At 52.5% G+C, this 17,519-nt stretch overlaps 1 protein-coding gene across 6 annotated transcripts in view; it reads right to left on the bottom strand.

Annotated features, from left to right (window-relative positions):
* The window catches only part of Rph3al (rabphilin 3A like (without C2 domains)), a 146,094-nt gene that overhangs the window by 49,919 nt on the left and 78,656 nt on the right, over nucleotides 1-17,519 (bottom strand). For 5 of the 6 annotated variants that reach the window (XM_085695329.2, XM_085695330.2, XM_087910302.1 and 2 more), the window contains exon 5: nucleotides 554-646. The exons of the other annotated variant lie outside the window; for it this stretch is intronic. In XM_085695329.2, coding sequence (XP_085551455.2) covers nucleotides 554-646 — 93 coding nt within the window. The remainder of the gene's footprint in view (nucleotides 1-553; nucleotides 647-17,519) is intronic. 6 annotated transcript variants of the gene reach the window in all.

Below are 17,519 nucleotides of genomic sequence, written 5' to 3'. Positions count from 1 at the left end.
GGCCCCATACCCCTCGGGGGCCTTACCACACCCCCGCCAAGTATGATTTACTTCCCCAGAAAGGAATCAAGCTCCACCCACAGAACACTGGCACCAGAAATGACTGTGGATGGCGGCATCACGGTGGGCTGGGGCTGCACTCAATTGCTCACCCGTCCCCTACCACTAGCTCCGTAGGCACAGGCTATCTGGCCTCCAGTGTTTCCCCATCGGAAGGGGGGAAATGACACCCACCAGAGGGGATGTAAAGGGAGAAACGAATGGACAGGTGTCAGTAGTTCAGTGCGGTGTCACGTATTCAGAAGACATCCGTCGCAGCCCCCCAACTGTCACATGTACACAGGCTCACAGGGAGGCTACCCATGGAAACCACAGGTCCTGCCCCTCTCCACGAGTGAGGGCTGAGCGGGCCGGCAGGTTTTCGTTCCCAGCCTTGTCCCCTGGACATCCTGGGCAGTCCTCCTTGGGACCTTCCCTCTGGAGGAGTTCCTGCCAGCACCTCAATGCAAGTGGCCCCTGCCCCGCCCAAGCCCAGCCACTTCAGGACCCCTACCTCTCTTTGCTCACTGCAGATCTTACACAGCCACAGGGGCCGCTTCTGGCCAGGGGAGGGGGAGGCCTCGATCCCGCATTTGGTGCAGACTTTCTACAAGAGAGAGGACACATACGTGTCAATATTCTGGCCGCTTCTTCCTGGACTACGGGGCCAGGGCAGTGTGGTCCCCAAGGGATGCTCTGGCATCTTCTAAGAGAACAGTTTGCTTTGAGCTAAGGGCAGGGCTCCCCAAAGCACAGCCTATGGAGGAAACTTTGGATGCCTTTGTACTGTAGCTGTCTCACGGATGGATCTCCATGTTACAGACTGCACATCCCATGATTCTGCTCTGTGAGGGGACCGCATCAAAACCAGCTAGCAGCAATGCCAGAGCGTTTAGCAGCAAAGAACTGGAAAACACCCAAATGCCTAATACCTGGGAAGGATCCAGGCAAACAAGACAGGAGGAGAAGCTGCTTTCTTACAGCGGACTGTGGCTACCTGCAGATGTGGGTGGGAAATATGGTCCTCTCCCAAAGAAAGTACCCACTCGCTTAGGAGCAGGCCAGAAACTTCCACGTGCGCCTGACAGGTTAGGAGCCATGGTGAGAAATGTGAGCGACAGTCTAAGCGTGTGCTTGGTGCCACGTTTCCGTGTGAGGGTTCCAGGACCTCATCAGTAAGGTGGTAAGCTTACTGCGCAGGTGTAGAAACCCTTGTCCAAGGTTTGTGGCAAAGGAGAACTTGGAGGGCAGTTACTCTGGAGCCCTCCCATTCTTCCCTCCCGACATAAATAGCCAGACCACAGACTCCAGTGTTTTTTCTTCTACCGAGTTGTTTAAGTCCTAACATCTAAACACACACTTCGCTTTCCCGAGAGACACAGCAACAAGCAATGGTGGGGAAGGCCAGGATAAACACTGGGAGGCAGAGGTGGATTTGTTGGGGCTGAGGTTGGTTCCCAGCCTACCAGGGGTGTGTGATTCAGCAATGGCTATTTTTTCTTTGTGTGTGTGTGGGGGGGGAGGGTACAGAGGCTCCTGTCCCTACGTGTGTGTGGGGGGCGCTTCCACTGAGGGAAGGACAGATCTGTTGTTTGGCCTTTTCTGCAGGCTGCCAACTGAGCAAGAGACACATCTCTCCACGGAGAGGGAAATGTCACCAACTTGGCTTCTCTAAGCATGTGTCACCAGCCTGACTGGGTGGCTGAGCCTGAGCTCAGCAGGAGTGGCAGGAGCCAGCATACTCCGGAGGGAAGCTATGACACATTCGTGGGGGCCTGGATTGGCCACCATCCAATGTCACTTCTCTGGTTTTCTAAACAAAATGGAATCTGCTCTCAGGTCATGTCTCTCCGAGTTAACGGGAAGGTCCCCTCTCAGGTCCCAGGCAGCACAGGGCTTCCTTCTTGGCTCTCAGGAAGGTACTGAGTTTGCAGCATTTATGGTCAAGCACACCAAGGCAGGGTCTCCTCAGACTGCGCTCCCAGGGGTACCCTCAGCTCTCAGGGTCTTTTAAAGGGAGAGGCAGCTGCCTAAGTGCCTGCCCTGGCTTTAGGATCTTTGCAGGCTGGGGACAGTAAGCCTCTCCTGGGATTGGCAGCTCATCTCCTAGACCAGTGGTTCTTGAACTTCCTAATACTGTGACCCTTTAATACAGTTCCTCGTGTTATGGTGACCCCGGGCCATAAAATTATTTTCATTGCTAGTTTATAACTGTAATTTTGCTACTGTTATGAATTGTTATATAAACTGTGTTTTCTGCTGGTCTTAGGTGATCCTATGAAAGGGTCATTCAACCTTCAGAGGGGTCATGACCCACAGGTTGAGAACCACTGTGCTAAACCACCATCTCTGGGATAGGTCAGAGGGGCCAGAGGTTGCTGCGGCTTTCCTTGTAGTTCACCCTGTAATACAGAGCGCTCTGTCCTCCCACGGCTGTTGAATGAGACCATGCTCTTGAAAATCAGGCCTGATTAAAATACCAATGACTACCATTTATGGAGCAATTATGTGTGTCAGGTACAGAGACCCCAAAGTGTGGAGGAGATATGTGATGGGGTCCCTGGGAAGATAGAGAAACGGAGGCTGAGATCCTGCAGACTGTTCGTCTCGTGAGCCACGGAGCAATCAAGCCCTTCCCCCCAGGGGCTGCCTGCTCCCCACAACCGTTCAGGGCTGGCTCTGTTCCAGCAAGGACCTGGGGTATGGTTGGAGGTCCTAACTAGCTGTCCCGAGACACAGCACAGACCGATTCTGAGACCTGGGGTTCACAGGGGATGGGGGTGTGGCCGGGACACACTCACACATGCCCCCAGGCTGGTTCTGATCTTTGTTCTCTCTCAGCCTAGCAAACCTCCACTGGTTCCCTGCAAGCCCCATTTCCTAGGAGAGAACAGTGCAGCTTCAGGCCCTGTCTACAGCAGCTCAGTTTGATATGATGAATGTACCATGACTCCCGGTTCAAGTCACAGATGCTTCTTCCATAGTAGTGGAAAGGGTAGCAGCCTTCTAGAGTATTCCCAAGTGATAGACGACAGAGTGCTGGCCTCTTTCTCCTCTTATGAAGTCCCCAGCCCCATCACATGGACTCACCCCTGTGACTGCCTGTAACTCTAGCACTTCCCAAAGACTTCACCTCCAAGTGTCCCATGGGTGAGAGCATCAGAATACAGGTTGAGGGGACACAAATATTCAGTCCATAGTGACCTCCAGCCCAGACTGGGTCTTTCTCTGCTATTTCATGTTGGAAATCCTTGGTCACTGTGTTCCATCCTACATCACCCAGCACTCAGTCACCAATTCGATGTTCCTGTAAGCCTGCTCTTGGTCCCTGCAGAGTCAGTGGCTCATGATGCTGGGACAAAGGTTTTGATTGGGGCAAGATGGGGTGAGCCCTTGGGTGGACTCTTGAGTAGGCTGCCTGATGCAGGAGAGTCTTTTCTTCTTCTTCTTCTTCTTCTTCTTCTTCTTCTTCTTCTTCTTCTTCTTCTTCTTCTTCTTCTTCTTCTTCTTCTTCTTCTTCTTCTTCTTAAGATTTATTTATTATGTATACAACATTCCTTCCATGTGTGTCTGCAGGCCAGAAGAGGGTACCAGATCTCATACAGATGGCTGTGAGCCACCATGTGGTTGCTGGGACTTGTACTCAGAACCTCTGGAAGAGCAGCCCGTGCTCTTAACCTCTGAGCCATCTCTCCAGCCCCCTGTAGGAGGGTCTTCTATCTATCTGTTGCTTTCATTGGTTAATTAATAAAGAAAACTGCCTGGCCTGATAGGTCAGAACATAGGTAGGCGGGGAAGACAGAACTGAATTCTGGGAGGAAGAAAGCAGGGTCAAGAGAGCTGCCTGCCATGAAGCTGCCAAGTCAGACATGCTGAATCTTTCCCGGTAAGCCACGACCTCGTGGTGAGATACAGATTATTAGAATTGGGTTGAATCAATATGTGAGAGTTAGCCAATAAGAGGCTGGAGGTAATGGGCCAGGCAGTGTTTAAAATACAGTTTCCGTGTAATTATTTCAGGGGTAAGCTAGCCGGAATCCAGGCAGGAGTGCAGTCGGCCGTTCCTTTTACTACAGCTGCCCAAGCCAGTCCAAGTCTCAGATGTTCTCATGTCTACGACGAGCTCACCATTCATCACTTGGAGAATTAGCGGAGATTCATGTGAAACGCAGCTGCTATAGAAGCAGCGCTCAGTGCCCAGCCCCGTCTTTACTAGTGGCACCTGTTGCGCCCTGGTCTAAAAGCCCGCGTGATTCTCCTAAAGCTCTGCCTCGTTTGGTATAGTGTCTAGCAGCCATGGATGATCACTTAAAGTGAAACTAGGGACCAGGGAAATTGGCTCAGTGATAGACTATTTGCTTAGCAAAATCTGCCCATCCATATGCCCAGTGTGTATGGGATGCCAGCGTAGGTTGGATAACACACGTGGACAGGCAGGGCCAGGTAGTACTGTGTACCTGTCAAAGTACTGGGGCTTTCTCAGGAGTCACCCTGCCAAGGTAGAGGGTGGCTCAGCTGCACCCAGTGGGAGGCGGGAGGGGGGTCAGTTAAGTGGGATATTTGTTTTTAAATTTTAACACTTACTTATTGTGTGTGTGTGGGGGGGGGTTCAGAGGACAACTTGGAGGGGCAATGAGTTCTCTCCTTCTACCATGTGAGCTCCAGGGATCAAACTCAAAGGTAGCAGGCTTGACCCCTAAGCAGGGTTTTGAAAGACAGGGTGCACATGTCTTGTGAAACCATCTGAGAGACATCCATGCTGTAGGTCCAGGGAAGAAAATAAGGAGAAAAGCTCACTAAAACAGTCCCATCCTCCATCCACAGACCTGGGACACAGAGTCTGCAGACAGAAGTGGCATGCGGTCACCCCCATGGACTTAAGACAGTAGGGTGCGCTCTGGTCAGGTGTAGGAGGAGGAGAAGAGGGGCAGGTAGCCCATCCATACTGGGGTATGCACTCCCCACTTTCTCCAGCAGAGAACTCAATGCGGCCTGCTCCCTAGGTCCCAAGTAGGACTGAGGGTAGCCAGGTGGAGAGAAAGTTGCTCCCACCCTACTTCAGGCAGAAAGGTGGAGGTGAGGGTTTTCTTGGACTTTGTCTCCTCTACCTTTTGCCTTTTAGAGTTTTCTCTAGGGAATCAGAGAGGTGGCAGGATGGAACACACCCACCCATGTGTGCACACCCTATTGCCAAGTTATAGCGCCACTGATGGAAGCCACAATGAGTCCCAGGCAAATTCACATGTCTGAAGCGTGCCTGACTGGCAGGGGGTGTAGGGTATTCCTTAGAGACTAGCGCTACCAAAAGATAACACGCTTCACGTCAGATAGAATTGCTGCTCTATTAAATCTCAGATCAAGTGGGAAATAACGAACCATTTCCATTTCCCTTTATGAGTTTGGTCTTTGTTTTCAGATCCCAATACAGAAAATTAAGCAGTCAGTATTCAAAAAGAATGAACGAAAAAAAAAAGTTGTGCAAGAAAGAGTAAGGCAGCCTCTCCAACTGGCAAGGGGAGCCTGGGCCTGGGGGAAGCCATTGGCTTTCTGCCCAGATGGGCTTCCCAGGAGTAGAATTGCCATCTACAGTGGAGCACTGGCTTCTGGGGGCCTGGCTGCCTCACGCATTCTGCAGCCTGCAATCCATCTGGGCTAAGGAAATCACACCTGACTCAGATCAGAGACGACAACACTCTAAGCCTTCAGACTACGTGCCCTGTGTGGCACTCTTCTCAATCCGTTTGTGTTTCTCTTCACAGATGTGTGTTCCAGCCCCTGGAACCCGGGGAAGGGGCCAGCTTGGGGACAGTCAATAGGACACAGGCTTTGGGCATGCCAGAAACAGACGGTGCCCTTTGGAGGCAGCCTTGGACTTTGCACTTCTAACCTCTATTTTTCCTCCCCCTATGTCAGTGGTAAGAGACAACCCGTGCCCCATTGTGAAGACCAAAGAAGGGTCTTAGCACCGTGCATGATGACGTCCAGCACACCCTTCTCAATGAATGATACATTTAGTACAGCCCCAACCCAGCAGGCACCCTTCTCCTATCTCCTGCCCCCAATCAATGATCCCTCCCCAGGATTATTATCCAAACGGTGTTTGAGCCTATAAACTTGCCTTCTATCACCTCTGCGTGATCCACACTGTCACTACCATGCGTAGCCTATACCATGGGCCCCACAGCAGTGTCCCGCTTTACAAGCTAGGCCCCCAATTAGTTCATGGCATGCAGCTGACGGATCTCTGCAAGATGTCATCCTGCCTCCTGTCCCTCTCCCTCGCTGGCCTCTCTTCTTACCTGCCTCCTGTTCACAGCCTTGTTCTCTCCACTCTGCACTTGGGCCACATTGGCTTTCCTTCAGTGCCTAGTCCTTGCTCTGTCTCTGCCCCAGGCTCTTCCTAGGTGCTGTGGCCTTGGCTGGGATGCATGTGACCACATGGTTTTCCTCACTGACTGGCATGTCCGTTAGCCTTGAGCAGAAGCAGCACTTCTTCAAGGCAGGCTGCTCTGTTTCTACCCAGTAGAAACCCCATGTAGGCCCTTGCCTCTTCCTCCCCTCTGTCAGGGTTGTTTGTCCTCTGCTGCCTGCTTTATGGTTCCCAATGCCACCACAACTATCTACAGAATCCTCAAGGGAACACACGGGAGCTCCCTTTAGTACTGCAACCGACAAGGTGAGGTGTGGTCTCCCTTGGAGTATGCCGAAGCTCTGGGAGACAAGACACAGAAACACACATTTGGCACCATGAGCCAGGTCCACACACGAGGTTCCTGCCAAATGGTGCTGATGAGTGGGACCCTGGGAAAGGCACAGATAGTGTGGGGTCCCCAGAGGAGGTGGCACCGTGGGCTCTGAGGAGGGGTTTGTTCTTAAGGGAGAAACATGAATCCGGCAGGGCAGGCCTCAGAAGAAGTGTCATAGAGCATTCTGTAGGCTGCCTATGTGCATAATAATCTGTTCTGAGGCTGGATCCAGCGTCCCGCCAAAACGTTCTCTCTCTCTCTCTCTCTCTCTCTCTCTCTCTTTCTCTCTCTCTCTAGATTTATTTATTTATTATGTGTACAGTGTTCTGGCATGTATGCCTGCAGGCCAGAAGATGGCACCAGATCTCATTATGAATGATTGTGAGCCACCATGTGGTTGCTGGGAATTGAACTGAGGTCCTCTGGAAGAGCAGCCAGTGCTCTTAACCTCTGAGCTGTCTCTCCCAGCCCCAAAACGTTCTCTTAATGCTTCCTTCAGTTATGTCCAGGAAACCAGTGCCACATGTCCCCTTCCCAGACCACATTCCAGAGCCAGAGAGCCTGACAAAAGGCCTTCAAGGGACAGATATGGAGCCCAATTGGCAGGGTGCTTGTCCATTCCCCAGGAGCCTTGAATTCCATCCCCAGCACTGCACAAACCAGGGGTGGTGGAACATTCCTGTAGCTCCAGCCCTTGGGAGGTAGAGGCAGGAGGACTGGGAGTCCAGGGCCATCCTCAACTACATGCTAAGACAACGCAGGCTACATGAGACCCTTTCTCAAAAAAACAAAATTTAAAAGGCTCTCAAAGACGGGAAGACCAAAGTCCAGGGGCCTTTGCCTAGGTCCCTGTGGGTTCTCGCTGGCGTCCTGACACGCCAACCCCACTATACTACGCAGGGTGCTCCGCCAGCTGCCTGGAGTGAGGAGCTAGAGCGGACTGGAAGGAAAGAAACTGCCCCAAGGGCAGGCCCTCCTTCTTCGGGACAGCTGTCTGGAGCCATTTAGAATGGGGCAAATGGCCACATGCACCGGGAAGGGCCTGGGTGTTCTAAGGACTGTCACTACAGACACTCATGCTCATCGCACTTCATCAGCTCAAGACCTGAGGTCACCCACGAGACTACACACACCAGGAGGTCTGAGCAACCTAAACCCTGCTGCCGAAATGATGGTAATGGCAGCTAGCAAGTGCGTATTTGTCTTATTTTTTAGACATGAGGTCTTGCTTGGTTGCCACAGGTATATCCAAATCCCTCCTATGTTGGCCTCACGAGCAGCTGGGACTACAGGGACAGCCATTTAGAACAGTTCATTGAAAAGTACTTGATGCCTCAGTATACGATATATATTGCATATAAAGGTGCTGTTTTAGACACTCTGAGAACAAAACGACACGGCGGTACCCTTTCAAATGGAGGGGTCTATAAATAAGGAAAATCTCCTTGGATCCTGGTGCTACAGTGGCTGGGTAGGTAAAGACACTTGCTACTAAACCTGATGACCTGATTCTGTACTCCCAGAACCCACACAGTGGAAAGGGAGAATCTGATCTCCACACACATGCTGTGGTACAAGCACACCCCCACATATATGAGCACCCCCCCCCCCGATACACATAGTGCTACAAAAGTAGGTCAATTGTTTCTCAAAAGATCCAGTGCACTGAAGCTGATGAATGAGACTGTTTCTACGTAGGCGCTACGCAGCTGGTGACACGCTGCGGGGGCGACACACTGCAGGTGACGCTGTCCATACAGTCCAAGGAAGCAGGGAGAAGCAGTGGCCGCACCATGCGGTCTCAGCAGGTGGGCAGGTCACATGAAGTACGGGCCTCCGAGTGTGCCACTTACCCCGCACGCTGTGCCTGACGCTTGAAAGCAAGGCCACAAGAGACGAGCTAAATCACATTGTGCTTGGGGAAGCCGTGCCTGGCAACGAAACGATGACGATGTAAACAGAACACGGTGACAAAAATACCGACAACGCTGCATAGGTAATGAAACGGGGGATTCGCACAATAAGTTAAAAATAGCTCGTAAGCATACGGCATCGTCTGGTGTAGGCACGCTGCCGTATGACTATGTATGTGTGTGTAATGCATCCAGAAGTCTATCTACACACAGGAGACTGCTGGGAAGGTATCAGTCAAAACGTAAACCGCCCGCGTGAGTGCGCATGCATGTGAGCCACGCAGCACACGTGAGAAGGCCAGAAGTCAACGTGTGGGAGTCACTACTTTCCTCCTACCATTTTGGGGGCTATGACTCAAACTTGGGTCATCAGGCATGGTGGCAAGTGCCTTTATTTACTGAGCCATTTACTGGCCCTCAGAATCTATTTTTAAATACATAAACAATAGGGCTTGGGCTACAGCTAAGTGGCAGAACACCTGCCTAGAATGTGTGATGCCTCGAGTTCAATCCCCAGCACCAAGATAGAATTCCTTTCTGTTCTTCCCTCCTTCCTCTCTCCCTTCCTTCTGGGCTGTGGATGGAGCCCAGGACCTCATGAATGCCATAGCAGTAAGTACTCTGTCACCGAGTGCCATCACTAACCCCAGAGTTCCTTAAAAGTCTATGCTAGTCCAGCAGGGGTGGCGCACACCTTTAATCTCAGCACCTGAGAGATAGAAGCAGGTGGATCTCCGAATTCAAGGCTAGCCTGGTCTACAGAGTGAGTTCCAGGACAGCCAGGGCTACACAGAGAAGTCTCAAAAAAACAAAGTCTATGTTGAACACTTTGGGAAAAACTTGCCCTTTATGTCATCAGATCTGGATTTCTGCAGGCCAGGGTGAAGCTGACGGCACACAGCAGCAGGAGACTGGCTTACTGGTCAACTGGGTCAAATGAAAAACCAGGCCAGGTGGTATCACTGGGTCCCCAACCCCACTGATTGCAGGCCTAGCCTTGCTCGACCCTCATGTTGTTACCAGCGGGGCCTGCCCTGCACCACCAATCTTGTTAGGCAGAGGAGCCGAGAACTGCCTTGTTGCCATAGATTCAGTGCTAAGACCCCAGGTTCCACTGCCAAAGCAGCTTAACACATGCAGTTCAGATATTGATGTACGTGTTATAAATATTTAAACACTTCATGTGGCGCTTATACTGCACCAGGCACTGAGGGCGCTGCTTTATGTAGACTCATTTAACTTTCATAGCGTCTCTGTGAAGCAGGGATTTGGGGTCCTGTCTTATGCACAAAGGATAATCTCAATAACTGAGCCGTGGGGAGCGAGAATGTGAACCTTGTTCTGTCTGAGACACAAGTTAGTTGCGGCTGACAGGCCTTTTTGGACAGGGCACTTTTCCTACTACAGGACCCAGCTTTGCCTTCTCCACCTAGTATTAAGGCAGGGCTGGCTCCCCGAACCCCACACCTCTTCCAGAGACACAAACAAGGTCGAGCCTCACCTGGCAGAGGGCCCAGCCTTGCCCTTCTCCACTCACCAAGACACAGCTCAGGCTGTGGACAGGGCTAAAGATTCCAGACTTTATCCTGACCATCTTCAAATACTATCACAAACAAGACCCAAAGGGACACAGCCATCACTGCCTGGACGAAGACAGAAGCCAGGGGGCAGTTGAAGCAGCCCTGCAGTAGGGCTTCCTACCCTGATGCCCCACTGGGGACCCTGTGGTTGCAAACCCTCTCAGCCAGGAGAACCAGCCAGACAGGCTCCCCTCCATCTGTAGGGACCATGTGCAACCCCCAGCTCCCCGTCCCCACCTCTCCTGATGAACAGACACCGTCCTGCTGACTTTAGGGCTAGGCTTCCAAAGCCGGCCTCCCTCTACCTGCCACTCACAGTCACCACGGTGTCCACAGCAGAGGGGAGGGTTAAAAAAGGCAACAGTACCAGCTCTCGGTTATCATTCACACAGTCATAAAAAGAAACCGTGGCTAGATTTAGCTTTGGTTGTTTCTGTGCCTTTGTGGCTCTGTGTTGAGCATCTGACCACGACATTGAGATTCTTTAACAACCTGAGGCCCTGACTGATGTGGGCAGAGTGGGTACTGGACAGTGCTCAGCACCCCCACCCCCTTTTTAACTCTTTCTGGATCCAGTAAACCTCTTCATCCCATTTCAGACTGAAAGATTGAATTTGGGGTTTCTGTCTTCTTCCTGGTGAGTCAGAGAGAATCAGGGGGTGTGCGGTGTGGGGGCAGGGAAGAGGTGTGCAGTGTGGGGGCAGGGAACGGGTGTGCAGTGTGGGGGCAGGGGAAGAGGTGTGCAGTGTGGGGGCAGGGAACGGGTGTGCAGTGTGGGGGCAGGGAATGGGTGTGCAGTGTGGGGGCAGGGAACGGGTGTGCAGTGTGGGGGCAGGAAAGAGGGTGTGCAGTGAGGGGGCAGGGAACGGGTGTGCAGTGTGGGGGCAGGAAAGAGGGTGTGCAGTGTGGGGGCAGGGAACGGGTGTGCAGTGAGGGGGCAGGGAAGAGGGGTGTGCAGTGAGGGGGCAGGGAACAGGTGTGCAGTGAGGGGACAGGGAACAGGTGTGCAGTGAGGAGGCAGGGAAGATGGTGCAGTGAGGAGGCAGGGAACAGGGGTGTGCGGTGAGGGGGCAGGGAAGAGGGGTGTGCAGTGAGGGGGTAGGGAACAGGTGTGCAGTGAGGGAGCAGGGAACAGGTGTGCAGTGAGGAGGCAGGAAAGATGGTGCAGTGAGGAGGCAGGGAACAGGTGTGCAGTGTGGGGGCAGGGAATAGGTGTGTGCAGTGAGGGAGCAGGGAACAGGTGTGCAGTGAGGGGGCAGGGAACAGGTGTGCAGTGAGGAGGCAGGGAACAGGTGTGCAGTGAGGAGGCAGGGAACAAGGATGTGCAGTGAGGGGGCAGGGAACAGGTGTGCAGTGTGGGGGCAGGGAATAGGTGTGTGCTGTGTGGAGCAGGTTTGATACCATTTTAATAGCATAGAGAAAGAATAAGGAAGGGTCCTATATTTACTGACAAGGACCCTACTTGGGGTTTGAACAGTTAAACAGTACTGCTCCAGAGCCTCCCAGAAACAATAAGAACTCAGTTCCTGTGAGGAATTGGTAGTGATGGGGGAACTCTGTGCTTCAAACATCAAAGGGAGATGCCTGAGTCTCACCATGTGCATAAAGCGTGGGGGGGGGGGGAGGCATGTGATAACACTGACTCTCCCCAGGGGTGAGCAAGCACTGGAAACCACACATGTGCACAGGACCATGCCATCCTGGGTTCCTGAAAACAAGCTTCCCAGACTCCCTTGGGCCTGATGTATAGCGCAGGACTCCTCCCTGTGCCAAAACCAACCAGCCTGGCTAAGGTAAAGCCTTCCTGGAAGCCACTTCTTACTTCTACACCCGACTTGCCAGCCTAGGCACTTAGACTACGTCACAGATAACCTGACTGAATCCCCAAAGACTAAGGCTTAGGCCCGTCACCTTGGGGACCAGCAGTGGCAAGTCACTCTCCAGCCCCATTTCACCTATGTAATTCAAATCACTTTCTGGCCTGGAGGCAATGAGGGTCGGGAAGGCCCAGGTGATAGAGGGAATGGGCTCACATCCTGCCGTGTGGTTACTTAGAGTTACAACTCCTAACAATGATAATAGCCACCACTGATTGAGCACGTATTCCATGCCTGGTGCCACGTGCTGTACTCAGCATACATCATCATTATCAAATTTAATCTTAGTGACTTTCACAACAACCCTGCCAGGGAGGCTTTCATGATCTGAATATCACGGATGAGGAGCTGAAGTCCCCAGATGCTGGGCTGCTCAGCCAAGTTCACACATGGAGGAGAGGGCAGAACTAAATTGGGGACCCTGAGACCTTGGTGGGTAATACCAAAGTAAGAGCTTGGGTTGGGGGTGCCACTCAGTGACAGAGTAACATGTGCAAAGCCCTGATTCGATCCAGCGCTGGGAGAAGTGTGTGCAGAGGGGGGTGGGGTGAGGGTGGGGTGAGCACTTCCAAAAACTGTGCTTTGTGTTACACCCAGCTCAACGTTGATGTCCAGGTGCTGGGATATTTGTCAGGGTCACGCGGGTTAGGAAGGGAAGGGTAATCAATCTTGCCTCTCACCTGCGCTCTACTGCATTAAACAAGATGCTTCTGGGCGCAGAGCTGGGTGTCACTGGTTCTTAGAGGGCCAGGGAACACAGTGGATAAGTTGAACACAAGCTGAAGATAAACTTCCCAGGTAGACATTGCCCACAAAAGGAAAGTGATCCCTACCCAAGGCTAATCCGGCCTCAGGTCCTGGTGACTCAGGCCTCCCTCTGGCAATCTCTTGCCAAGAGGCACCTCCTAACTCACGGTAGGTGCCTGGGATTACTGTTTCTGGTTTTCAGCGTGGGTTCTGGGGAGCTAAACTCAGGTTTTCAGGCATGTACGGCAAAGGCTTTTACCCACTGTGCCACCACAGTAGCCCAAGAGCAGCTTTTGAAATTGGGCCTGGTGGCACGCCAACGCATAATCCCAGCACTGGGGAGGTTGGAAGCCAGAGCACAGTCTGGGCTATGTACTAAGAAAAAAGGAAATGAAAGGAAAAACAATCTTTTCATATGCTAAAGAGGCGGCTGGCGACTTCTAAGATAGCTCAGAAATGGGCTGGTCACCAAAAAGACAGGGAATGGTTAGAGGGTTGGGACTGTGTTCCCCAACCCTCACTCAGCCTCAGAGGAAAGAGTGAAAATCGAATCAGGTGTCAAGACCAACAATGTATTCAGTCAATGTCAGCCTCCATAGAAACCAGAAGGGTGGGGTTCTAGGTTTCTGGACAGTGGAACATCTGAAGTTCCTACAAAGAGGCTTTGTACCCTTCCCCGAAACCTTTTCATCTGAATGCTTTGTAATGTCCTTCCTAACAAACCAGGGAGTACATCTCCCTGAACTCTGAGCTGTCTCAGCATCAGTCCAAGAGACGAATGCGGTTGCTGGCCTAGCGCTCCAGAGGCGAGACTTCTGACCAGCAGCTATCTGAGGTGGGGTGTAGCCTTGTAGAACCCAGCCCTGAACTGCGGGACCTGACCGGAGACCTTCCAACTAGAAAATCTGCTGTCCAGTTGATCCCCACACATCTGGGGAATCTCCTTTTTCCCCAACAGAGACGTCCAGCCTTGCTCATGGAAGAATCACGGTCTTCATGGGAGGGTGGAGAAGGAACCTCCGCTGGTTCTCACCACCTCATGCCCAGAACTTGATGACAATGTCAGCCAAGATCAGGGACAATGACACTGAGGCTGTGGATGAAGCAGGAAAGACACACAGCGACAGCAGACTTAAGGACATGAAGAGGTCTACGCAGCTGGGGCATGGGTGAGGGAAGGACAGACAGAGTCTCCCTGTTTGGTTCTTCTCTCAGCTCACCAAGTTCCTCACACCAGCCTCATGTTTTGCGGTCTACCCGTGGCTACTCTACTGTTTCCAAGGTTTATGTTCAGGCTGAGCCTCATACCTCGCAAATATCTTCGTATCCTTAAAACACACCCACAAGTCTCCTCCTTGGTGGCCCCTTCCTTGGTTTTCCCCAAGGGGCACTAGTGTCTTCCCTGGTCCATTTTCAGGTGTGAGGCCACCTCCAGGGCAGTATTGACCATGTCACACTGGTGTCTCTTCTGTGATCAGCTCCCCCTGTGAGTTCTAGGGAATCGAATCAAGGCCTTGCACCCGCTAGGCAAGGACTCTAGCCCTGAGCCATGTTTCTAGCCCATAGTTTTCATATTTAATTTCCAGTGTTCAGCAGGAGCATGGAATAGGGTTGTCTGGCAGGGGAGGGGAGGTTCTACAGGGTGGAATTCCCTCTATGCCTGGGCCTGCGGTGGGCTGTGGAACATTTAAGGAGAGATGAGATTTCAGAGACTCACTCATTCGTCCAGCTAATCTGCCCTCTGTATCCTTAGTAGAAGTTCTTTCTTCAGAACATTTCCAGGGTATGTTGATGGTATAGTGATGAATGTAGTTCTTCCAGAACATTCCCAGATACTTGTATAACTCCTGGACTTCCATAGGTTTGGAAGGCAGGAAGACAAACAAGGCTTATTCAGAGACCTGGCCAACAGGATGGGGCGGGTGGAGGGAGAAGGAGCTAGAGGACAGTTTTGGCATTTCGGTTTTTGTCCCTAGAACTCCTTGGAAGGGAACTATATAGAAAAGGTCTGGGAGGGGAGTCAGGGCTGCAGACACTGGAGCAAGGGATGACGCTTGGCACTACAGAGTATCAGAACTCTGGCAGGTGGGGAAACCTTGGACTCGGCATCCTTCTAATACCGGGGCATGCATTGCATGGTTGATACAATGTCCCCAGAACAGACTGTGTTGAGGGGCCAAGCATTCCCTGCCTTATTTCCAGGGCCCAGCCTGGACATTAGGTGCTCAGCAAATGCTTCTGTGAGGGAAAGGAAACTGTAAGAGGCAGCTGCAGGCAGACTGTAGGGAAACGTCACTCTGGGGACCAGGAAGAGGTGGCAGAAAGGTTGATGGCAGGTGGGATGGGAGAAGGCACAGCTTAGCCTCGCTTCCAGAGGCCCACTAGGCACCAGCAACAGCTGGTCAGGAAGGGGACTTGAGCCGGCAGGTGTGTAGGTGTGTGTGTGTGTGTGTGTGTGTGTGTGTGTGTGTGCGTGTGTGTGTGCCCCAGACTCGAGGAAACAAGGATGCAGCTGATAGGATGGACAATGTAAAAAGGGAAGGGCCACTACTGCTGGGTCCAGGGCCTGGGGAGGCAGGTGGAAGCCAGAGCACAATCAGGCAGCCCTAGGCCTGCTGGACCCAAGAGGCTGGACCACAGAGGGCAGAGTGAGGAGCGTGGTTGTGGGCCAAAATGACCAATTCATAGCACCCCCCAAAACAAAGACAGCATAGACCCCTGGCCAAAGTCAGTCGGTTGTCTGCGGTCCCCAGTCCCCAGGCCCCCAGCATGGCAGCTCTTCTTTGTCAGCTCCACCTTGCCCTAGAGGAACAGCAAGGGCCCCTCTGGTCTCCAGAGATTACACTAATCCTCCCCCTCTAGCTCTTTCCAGCTCTGCAGATGCGACCAGTGGGTACCTTTTTGGGAACTGTTTGTTTTCCTGTGAAAAATTCAGCAGACTAGAAAAACACCCAGAGCTTCTAACAATCTTGGGGCAACGGCACTAATGGCTAATTAGGGGCCCCGGAGGTGGCAGGCCTGGAGTTCCACAGAAAGCAATGACAATCAGGGTCAGGTGGAGACAGGCCCCCTGGGTGGAATTAGTGCCAATTACCAACATGCCGCCGCCAGGGAAGGAACTGGAGGCCATGACACCATGTGGAGGCATTTGGACTTTATCCCATAAACTGTAGGGAGCCACCGAACACTTCAGGGAGGTGGGGAGAGGAAGATGTAAGAGGGCAGGAGGAGAGAGCCAGCGGGGAGGTTAAGTAGAACCGGTGATTGCAGCCTGAAAGGGCACCCTACCACAGCAGCACAGCCCCTTCCCGTGATGGCAGCCTGGAAGGGCACCCTACCGCAGCAGCACGGCCCTTCCCTGGACCCAGGTGCTTGGGTCCGGGCTCTATAGGACCAACTATACTCCTATTCGCATTTGAATGTGGTTTCTCAGAAGGGAAAGTCCAGCTTCTCACTCCACTCAGCCTCAGATTCTCCACCTACATCCCTGGGAAGAAATGCCCCTCTCATCAGAGGTGGATAAAAGGGAGGAAAAAGTTTTGAAGGAAAGGGGCTAGAGAACCCCCAAAATGTCTTATAAAGCCCTCATTCTTTGTCTTATTTTTAGGTGGGGCCAGAGATGGAACCGAGGGCCTCTCTCATGCGAGGAAAGCCATCTACCGTTGAGCTGTGTTCCCAGACCTTGATTTTTTAATTTTGAGGCTGGGGTCTCCAGCTATACTATTCTGAATGTACCCGATCTTGTCTGATTTTGAGGACGGGGGTACAGGGAGCCTAGAGGATGAGAACCAGTTCTTTCCCCACTCTCGGCTCCCCATCCTCAGAGCTACTCTGGTACCCCCGGGGTGCAGAAGGAGTGGCTAAACATCCCTGAGCCATGGTCAGTGAGAAGCTGACAGCCGTAGGGAGAAGTCTCCAGAATTAAGGGGCGATGGGAGAGCAAGGAAGAACTGCAGGCTGCTGAAGGGTGGCAGCTGGCAAGGCAATTGGAGAGGGGCAGTGTCTGGCACTGAACCACATTGTGGACTGGGAACGTCATTATCTGCTATTTACCACAACAGAGGACAAGCGAATGCACAGAGTTACCTCGCTAAGAGCTGCTAAATAGATGGGCCAGTGGCTCTTCCTGCTGCTGAAGCCCTTATGTGACTCTATCCACCAGACCTGGAGCAAGGGGCTGCGTCTGCGGCAGCAGAGGCCACTGGGTGGTGGGCGCGGCGGGGTGTTACTGTGACCCAGCAGAGAGACCCACAGAGCCAGGCAGGTTCTGCTTCCCACCTTGGGCTATAGGATCTCTTATCCACTTGGTGAGGGCCTAAGTCTCAGAATGACTCAACCCAGACCTCTGCAAGGTCTATCTGTTGTCCAGACATCTCCAGATCACCGTGACAAGCCAGGGCAAGGCCTCAGGTCTGCTTTGGGAGAGACACTGCCTCAGGGAGTCAATGTTGGGTGCCACTCCCTCTGTAATCCGCCAGGGGTGTTGTGGTTGCCTCTGGCATTGGGGAACCCCATTTACAGGGTGGCACACGTGTCTCCCTCTTTCAGAGGTCTCCTGCATGCCTTCTACTCTCTTCCTTTATCGCAAGCTAAGCTAAGTATCTCCATTCTAAACAC

The sequence above is a fragment of the Myodes glareolus genome, chromosome 9, assembly GCF_982192425.1.
Source record: "Myodes glareolus chromosome 9, mMyoGla1.1, whole genome shotgun sequence".
Lineage (NCBI taxonomy): Eukaryota > Metazoa > Chordata > Mammalia > Rodentia > Cricetidae > Myodes > Myodes glareolus.
The sequence above is the reverse complement of the archived record's forward strand: the minus strand, read 5'-3'. Positions and strand labels throughout refer to the sequence as shown.